Below are 9606 nucleotides of genomic sequence, written 5' to 3' on the forward strand. Positions count from 1 at the left end.
GAAATCAAATTGTGCTGTTTCTTAGGATTTTTTGTTATTGTTATTTTGTGAAATTACATACTTTTTCTGTGGAAAATTAAGTGCTACATAGCTCATCCTGATAAGACAAGGCATATATACATGTGCCTATATATCTAAATATATGTCTGTATGTCTCTCTCTATATATAAATATATAGAATGAGATCCTGATAGCCTTCATCACATGGAACATACGTCACAATACTTCCTTAAAGGCACATGAGGCCACCTGGAGAGCTATCAGCACGAAAGAAGTTACTGGAATTTGACTGGTATAGAGGCTGTTGTAAACAAACTGTAAACTAATCCAAGACACAATAATAACAAAATTGTTTTCTCTACAGGGTAAATATACTGAAGCACCAGAGCTGGTTTTGGTTATCAAAAGGTTTTGCGGCTCTGTGGCAGTGGAATGAACAAGGAAGTGGGATTTGCAGCATATAAAACCATGCCATGAAGAGCAGAAGGGATGAGGAAAATCTTTCTTTCATGGAATAAATATTTTCCAGCAGCCTAACTGTATCTGCTAGTTACTTGTTTATAAGCACAAAGAAAATAATACCTTAAGCATGATACAGGCCTTTAAGAATACCCCTGCTCCCCCGCCAAACCAGACCATTTTTTATCAAAGCAATGTTTCATGCAAATGCAATACAATCTCACATGGATAGATACCAACACACTATGCTAACATCTGTAAACCAGACAATTACCATCAACCCAGTTTTCTTCATACAGAACAAGATGGGCAGTTTTTAAAAGGACTGCAGGCAATCATTGTGCAAGCATAGGAACTAATATTACACAATTTGTTATTTTTTTCAGAGATAAAGTATGTACAACTGTACATACTCAGCCCTAGCCCGGTTACAGTGAGTGGACTGGACTGAGAGCTGTACTGTCTCATTTATATATGTGAATAATCCTGCACTTCATTGTGACAAATGTATTTTCCAGAGGACAAGGTTTCCCTTGTGATGCAGTTTGAAGAGTGTATTTGGGCTGGAATGCTTTCAGTTTCTAAAGCAAGCATTTGTAAATATAAACTAAATACAAGATCTGCTCAAGAGAGCAAACTGCAAGAGCTGCAGTAGATGTTTACTGTTTTGCAAAATCAGCCATTAACGGATCTTAAGCAATCTAGAGGATATTTAGCTGAATTTTACTTTCTGAGGTTCACTTAGATGAGGGAAAAAATGAGAGAAATTGCAGCAGGAGGAGGAGCTGATCTGTCTCAAGGTGGAGCTGTATCTTGTATTAAATGACACTGGCAGATTAAAGCTCTCTAGTGGGGAAGGGCTTAAAGGCTGAGTCAAAAGCCAAGAAGTCTCTTTATTTACGCCTACCTCCCAGCCCCTGGCAGTCTGACTAATAACAAACTGAGCTAACAAGAAAGACTAGAAAGAGCAGAGAGAACACAGAAGCAGCTTGGATCTAAAAATCTGACAAACCAAGTGATCAAGTCAAGCTCTGCTGAGCATCTTGTTTGTTTACGGCTTCCAAATGCTTGCAAACAGTTAACTATATGCAGAAAACTCAGCATAGCTGTGAAGTATGCTGTGAATTTTAATTGAGGAAAAAGGACAACAGCTTACAGGATGGTCTAATATGCATGCTGCCTGGAAGATTTTTTCAATTGAACGCTTTGTACTTTGTCTTCTGAACAAGGATTTTAACTTTATGGAGCTGTAGCATTACTAGAGCTTGCAGCAAAGTGAAACTCAGAAGGAAGTGTGCATTTTTCACAGGGAAAAATTACATCGCATTGAAACAGCTGTTCCAACAGTGCGTTACTGAGCGTTTCAGGGAGTGTAACTTCTATACAGGTAAGAAAGATTCCAGTTAGTTAATTAGCTTAGCATATGAGAAGTTAATTTCTCAGTATCAGTTGAATTTATTTTTCTGCATGACTTTGTATAACTTTTATGTTAAATGATGGCAGTTTACACTGTATTTCAAACAGTCTGCCAGGTGCATTTATTCAAACTGCCAACTGTGTAGAATGTGTGTATTAAGGAAATGCTGATTTCAGATCCCTTGAGGGGAGAGGAATGAGTGTTTGTTTTATTTCTTGAAGTGAAAGAACCATCCGACTGCGATTCCCTTCAGAGTTTAATAAACAATCCCAAAGGCTTTTAGAAATTACCAGTTCTCAGTCTGAGGCTTTGAAAGTCTTCAATATGTACTTTTTTAAATAACTGAATTAAACAACCAACCAAACAAAACTGTAACATGAAACAAGCTATTTCAGTGTTTTAAAAACACACTGAGTATTACTTGTCAAGTATGTGATGTCTTTGCTATAAAGTGTCTACTTCTGAAAGTATTTAATGTTGCCTTTGTGACATTTTTAGTTTTAGAATTCCTACTGCAAAAAGCTTAGTTACAGTATTCGGTTAGTAACGACTTACATGAAAGCAGATAAAACCGACAAACTTAAGTTACGATGTAGAATTTGCTGAAAAACCTCACCACATGAAACAGAAAAAGGTCAGATTTGTCAAGTCTTTTAAATTAAATTTTATTTTCTTGTGAATTCTTTCAGTCAAATGCTGATAATCTCTTACTTGAAAGCAGTTTTTATTTTACAATAGTATCTCACTGAGAGATTCATTACATATTCCTGAGTGTTCAGACAAAAAAAAAAAAAAGAAAAGGAAAAATAATACAATTCTCCTATTAATTTTTTTGTGTGTGTATGTGTATGAGAGTTCTGGCAGTGCTGTCCACAGAAGTGTGCTGATGATTAAAATGGGAATGGTTTCCAATTGGTTACAAATGTTGTTACTTTCATCTCTGAGAGGAGGGCTTTCATTTTTATAACCTAATTTTTCAATATGGTCCAGAATGCAACATGCTTTTTGGATTTTTTTTTTTTTTTAGTTAATTTTGCTCAGGGACTTTATAAGTGCAGTTTGAATTTGATGCAGATTGTAGCTGGAATTCCTACAGAGAAAAAGTGTACAGAAATAAAGTCTAAGGAGTCATGCTGAAGGTTTGAAGCTGGCATCTGTGTTAAGAGCCTGCATTTTTTACCTTGGGTCACTGAAAAGGATATTGATTCAGGTAAAGTAAGAGTAAATATCTAGCATAATATCCTAGAGTTATTCTGGATACTTCAAAATTGCATCTTGACATGTTGTCTTCTGTCTAACACTTCTTGGGAAAACAAACAAATAAAAATATGTTAAACATAAACAACTGGAGTTCAAGGAGTGTTATATGAAACAACAAAATTATTTGTTCTACTGAAACAAAGATAAAAGTTCATATTTTTAGGGACACTTTTTCTCACACTGTGAATTGCACTTACTACTTCTAAACTCAGACAGCTACTCCCACTTACCAGGAACTACTAATGGAGAAAAACATAATTCACTGTGTACACATTTGCTGCTGTTGCTTTTCTGTGTGTGTGTATGTAGTACTCATACCGCAGCACTTAAGTGCCTCTGTGTGTAAATCTTTGCAATCCATTTTAAAGGAAGCTTTGAGAAATGATGGTCTTAGTCACAAAGGTAACTGATAATTAAAATATGTATTGATGAGATGTCAAATCATATAGCCATACTGTAAGAATGTTCATGCATGTAGTTGAATAGATACTTGTAAAAGGTTCTAATCTTTCAGAAATTAACAGCTGAGATGGTTAATTGTGTAGTGACACTCTGTACTCCATATTTCAATAGCTTACTCTGAAATATCAAGTGACCTTTAGTAGATGGATTACTTGAGAAACCTGCTTAGTTCAGTCCTAGAATCAATAGTGCACCCCCCAAAAAGACTTTTAAATCATCAATTCCATTTTAAGTTGTTTGTTTGTTTTTGGTTTTTTAGGAAATGTGGAAATTAAGATTATAAGCAGTGATTCCACTCCATCTCATATATCGAGAATTACCATTGTTCTTGCTAATTAGACAGCCTTGACAGAAAGAGAAAGAGAATCTTCAAATGGAGTGTAGCATAAATTAATGCGAACCAAAGATAAATGCTTGACTTCAAGATGTAAATTCTGCTTGTGACTTCATAATGGTACTGTAATGGTGCATTTATCAGGTATTGCAAAGTTCAAGATCAGCCTGACAGATGATAATTTTGGTTACATAACATATGGAGGATACTGGTGATCACTTTTAACTAGTAAAGTACAGTTAGTTCCATTTTCATTTCAGAATTTTTTGCAGTAATTAATGATTCTAATAATTGGAAGGAGTCTAATAATTAATTTTTAAAAAGCACCTTTGCACCTTTACTACCTATTTCTTCTGACATATACTGCATTGTCAGTTCTCTCTTCATTTTTATTTTAATATTGCACATGATTATTTTATGTGTATATTATATGCAAACATATTACACTGCTATGTGCTGTGTTCCCACTTTCACTGTATGTCCACAACCTATAACATATGCATTGAAATGTAAGTAAAAAAGAATGATTTTTTTCTACTTCCTTTTAATTTTGGGAGTACAAGGATTGCAGAGGAATTGCTTTTTAATTTACATACATAATGCAGAACCAAAGTAGAGATTCCCTATATCCTGACGGAATGCGCTTTTGCTCACAACACATTGTTACATCAAACCAAATCTTATTTCTTCTCTTCAGCAGCTGGACAACATTAAGCTGAACTTACCAAGGTACTCTTAAAATTTGCAGTGCTATGTGGTGACACAAGGCAGCAATCCAAAATATTATATTAGCCTTGATATAAGCTGCTCAGGGCAGTAACTCATTACTGCTGTCCTCTGGCAAAACATTCTCTATGACATATAAGTAAAGACAACACGTTCCTGATCGTCTCCTACTTTGGTGTATCAGCATGAAAGTACTGAAGCATTCCCCTTATGACTGTGTTTATTGATTAAAACATTAAACTAAATATATTCTTCTCTACTTAGAAAATCATTCAACTGTTTAGTACGATACAATATTGCTTGAAAAGTGAGGCAGCAGAATGACAAGTACTAGGAATGGTTATTGCTCCCTCTGGCCCAGAAAAAAAAAAAAAAACAAAAACAAACAAAAACCCAAACCCAAACCAAACCAACAAACAAAACCTTGAAAACCCACAACGCCAACCCCGTGAAATCATGACTCTATTATTTTCTTTTTTTTTTTTTTTTTTTTTTTTTATCTTTTATGTAGAATCTGCTGGGCAAGATGAAGCTCTGGATTGTTATTCTATACTCAGTTGTGGTTGCATCTGATTCTTTCCAGTCACAGCCTTCTTTTTCTTCAGTCAGAGGATCTTGTCAGAGTTTGTGTTCCTGTGAAGAAAAGGATGATACCATGATTATAAACTGTGAAGAAAGAGGCATCAAGATGGTATCAGAAATAAATGTCCCACCATCACGGCCTTTCCATCTTAATCTCTTGAACAATGGCCTGACTACCTTACACATGAATGATTTCTCTGGCCTTGTTAATGCTATCTCTCTACATCTGGGTTTTAATAATATTGCAGATATTGAGCCTGGGGCTTTCAATGGTCTCGGCCTTCTTAAGCAACTTCATATAAATCACAATTCTTTAGAAACACTTAAAGAAGATACATTTAATGGATTGGAAAATTTAGAGTTTCTTCAAGCAGACAACAATTTCATCACAGTGATTGAAGCAAGTGCCTTTAGCAAGCTCAACAGGCTTAAAGTGCTTATTTTGAATGATAATGCGATTGAGTATCTTCCTCCAAATGTATTTCGTTTTGTGCCATTGACCCATTTAGATCTTCGGGGAAACCAGTTACAGACACTGCCCTATGTTGGCTTTTTGGAACACATTGGTAGAATACTAGACCTTCAGTTGGAAGACAACAAATGGGTCTGTAACTGTGATTTGTTGCAGCTGAAGATATGGCTAGAAAACATGCCTCCTCAGTCAATAATAGGTGATATTGTATGCAATAGTCCTCCAGTTATCAAAGGCAGCATCTTAAGCCGGTTGAAAAAAGAAACACTTTGTCCCACTCATCCTGTCAATGAACTTGAAGATCCTTCAGGGTCACTGCCCTTGGTTGTAACCACCTCTATCAGTGATAGTCACCTATCAACTAGGGTGTTTCCTATCCTGAAAGCTCCTACTAAAGAACCAAGTTTAGTGCTTCATACTTCAAAGCCTACTACTCAGTTTCCAGGAATCTATTGTCCCATCCCCTGTCACTGCACCAGCCATATGCTCTCAGGAGTTCTCATGCACTGCCAGGAGCGAAATATCGAAAGCTTGTCCGATTTAGGACCCCCTCCTCCAAATCCTAAAAAGCTTATTCTAGCTGGGAACATTATTCAGACATTACTGAAATCAGATCTTGTGGACTATGACAGCCTGGAAATGCTTCACCTGGGAAACAATCGCATTGAAATCCTTGAGGAAGGATCCTTTATGAATCTGACTAGACTGCAGAAATTATATCTCAATGGCAATCATCTTACAAAGCTAAGTCAGAGTCTTTTTCTTGGCCTTCAGCACCTTGAATACTTGTACCTTGAATATAATGCCATCAAAGAAGTTTTGCCAGGGACATTTAATGCAATGCCAAAACTTAAAGTCCTCTACTTAAATAACAACCTTCTGCAGACTTTGCCAGCCCATATCTTTTCAGGTGTTCCACTTGCCAGATTAAATCTGAAAACAAACCAATTTGCTCATTTGCCTGTGAGCAATGTCTTGGACGAACTGGACATGCTGGTACAAATTGAACTTGAAGATAACCCCTGGGACTGTACCTGTGATTCAGTTGGGTTGCAGAAATGGATACAAAAACTGAGTAAGAATACAATGATGGGTGATATTTTTTGTAAATCTCCAGGACACCTAGCAAAAAAAGAACTGAAATCCCTGAACAGTGAAGTCTTGTGTCCAGGTTTAATAAACAGCCCTGCCCTACCAACTCATGCCAGTTTTGTAGTAGTGACAACTTCTCCTACTACTACCAACACTGCAGACTCCATCCTGCGGTCTCTTACAGATGCCGTCCCACTTTCTGTTCTAATATTAGGACTTCTAATTGTGTTCATAACTATTGTATTTTGTGCAGCAGGAATAGTTGTTCTTGTTCTTCATCGGCGACGAAGATGTAAAAAGAAACAAGCAGATGAACAAATGAGGGATAGTAGCCCAGTTCACCTTCAGTACAGCATGTATGGGCATAAGACAACACACCACACCACAGAGCGCCCAGCTGCAACTCTCTATGAGCAACATATGGTTACTCCCATGGTTCAGGTCTATCGCAGCCCATCCTTCAGCCCTAAGCACACTGAGCAGCCGGAGGAGGGAAGTGAGAAGGAAGCTGATTCCAAACACCTCCGCCGAAGTCTCCTGGAAAGAGAGAACAGTTCACCTCTTACAGGTCCAAATGTCAAATATAAGGCTACAAATCAATCTACTGAATTTCTGTCTTTTCAGGATGCCAGCTGCTTGTACAGAAACATTCTTGAAAAAGAGAGAGAACTGCAGCAACTAGGGATCACGGAATACCTAAGAAAAAATATTGTCCAGCTCCAACCTGATGTGGAAGTTCATTATCCTGGAACACATGAGGAGCTGAAGCTAATGGAGACACTCATGTACTCCAGGCCAAGAAAGGTTTTTTTAGAACAAACTAAAAATGAGTATTTTGAACTCAAAGCTAATTTACATGCTGAACCCGACTACTTGGAAGTCCTGGAGCAGCAAACATGAAGTCATAGTATGTTGAGCTGAGGCTGAATTCCTGTAACTCTGTTTTAAGTTGGAACTGTTGTAAATAAAAGTGCCTTATAATAACATGTCAACAGTCAGAACTTAAGCACAGCAGTAGTCCTAGCAAAAAAAACCTCAGGGATCACTGTGGGAAGCCATTGGGTTTTGTGCAGGCAATATGTATCACCCCAAGTAAACATGAAAATGTGTGTGATCGAACTGTGGGAGGAAGATTGCTTATTGCAATATTCCTCAACATTTTAAAAAGGTGTGTATGACACTCTCTATTCTGTACCCAACCTATAGAAAAATATTTTTACCTTTACTCTTTCTTTTTTCCCCTCAGTTTAATCAGATTATTTTTTTCAAAAAAAGCACCTGTGTTTGTGGTTATAATGTTAGAGTGTATTGCTTAGGTTAGTATATGCACTGCATACGTGACCATTGCCTACAACTACACCCAACATACCCATATAATAAATAAGAAAGGAGTTGAAATGTCATCATACTAAATGTCAGTTAAAAAAAAAAAAAAAATGTATGTGCACCCAGAGCCTGAAAATATTTAAGTATCTTACTAAGAACGTCATCATGTGCATTCTGTATTAGTATGTGGAAGGAAAAATATGTAACTATGTTTACCCAACATCTTCAATGAAGAAAAAAGCAAGCCTTTTGCTACTTTATCTGATAGCTTTACCTAAGTTTGGACAATCTTACTGAGCTGCTGCTATAAAATATTGTGCATCACTGGTGTTTCAACTCATAATCCTGGGCAATTTGAAAAGCTACTGAGTATCAGCTGTAAATATGTTACTGTGTTTAGTAAGTTTGATTCATATATATATATATATATATAAGTAATTTCTGTTCTGGCTTTAAATATTCTTGGAGGAAATGAGTTTGCTGTGGCTAGGAACTTCCAAGTGCAAATACAGGTCCTTTCCCACCCACCCAAAAGCAACTCCCAGACAGAATAACTGCAACAATATACACACATGAGGAAGAATAATACTATTTAGCTGTTTGTACAAAGATATGTTATATTTTCTGAAATTAGAAGAAAATAAAGTGTTGTGGGAAAAGTAGGTAAAAAAGTAGAACACTGCAGGTTTATTTTTGCAATGAATTCTCTCTAGATTTATATTTACTATTCTGTATAATTTTGTATTTTTTTTCAATTCACAAGAAAAGAAAAAGCTTATTCCTGGCTGCCTTTCAAGAAAATCAAGGAACTGCTGTCTATCAATGAAAAGGAAATAAAGGTTTTTTTAAATGTCTTTTTCTTAAAGATCACTTTTTAAAGAAGGCAGCAACTTCTGCATGCACAATTTTAGAACTGTTTGGGAGTTAAACACAATGCTTCTCACTCTTGTTATGTGGACAGAAGCATCTTGTCCAGAGTGCAGTAAGGCCATACAATTTCTGTGCATGACTGACATGGTGCCAAAACACAAATTCTGACCTGCGTTTATTTTCTTCTAAGCAAATCTTTTGTAAACTGTCTATGCATGAACTTTTTTTCCTAATTTCTATTTGTAGAGCAAACAATCAGCTTAATTACTACATGTCTACATATGTATGCTAAACTTAGCATTGAAGTCTTGATAAACTCAAAGTAAAAATATATATTCTTTAGTTCATCTTACTGTTGATGTCTTACCTGTTTGTATATACAAACGCGAGTTCTTCATATTCTTTGTACATACGTTTCTGGCAGAAAATTTTCCTATATACATACGAAAGTTCGATTCTAAATTCTGTCAAATTTATGTAGAGATAATGACTTTAACGGTGCTATACTAATTTCTGTAATATAGGATCTGACCACGAATCTCTGTTAATTCAACTTCCTTATTAATATTTTTGAGGTGTTATCAATTTGCTATGGAATTCAAACTT

At 36.2% G+C, this 9606-nt stretch overlaps 1 protein-coding gene across 1 annotated transcript; it reads left to right on the top strand.

Annotated features, from left to right (window-relative positions):
- Nucleotides 1-1436: 1436 nt before the first annotated feature.
- SLITRK6 (SLIT and NTRK like family member 6) lies at nucleotides 1437-8568 on the top strand. The gene is made up of 2 exons (XM_065634568.1): nucleotides 1437-1846; nucleotides 5170-8568. The coding sequence occupies exon 2, from the start codon at nucleotides 5185-5187 to the stop codon at nucleotides 7702-7704; it is 2520 nt and encodes an 839-aa protein (XP_065490640.1). The 5' UTR covers nucleotides 1437-1846; nucleotides 5170-5184; the 3' UTR covers nucleotides 7705-8568.
- The last annotated feature ends 1038 nt before the right edge of the window (nucleotides 8569-9606 follow it).

This window comes from Caloenas nicobarica, chromosome 1, assembly GCF_036013445.1.
Source record: "Caloenas nicobarica isolate bCalNic1 chromosome 1, bCalNic1.hap1, whole genome shotgun sequence".
In the NCBI taxonomy this organism is placed as follows: domain Eukaryota; kingdom Metazoa; phylum Chordata; class Aves; order Columbiformes; family Columbidae; genus Caloenas; species Caloenas nicobarica.

What these genes read in the sequence shown, in the direction of transcription:
- SLITRK6 (XM_065634568.1), top strand. Translation starts at nt 5,185, where the DNA reads ATGAAGCTCTGGATTGTTATTCTATACTCAGTTGTGGTTGCATCTGAT.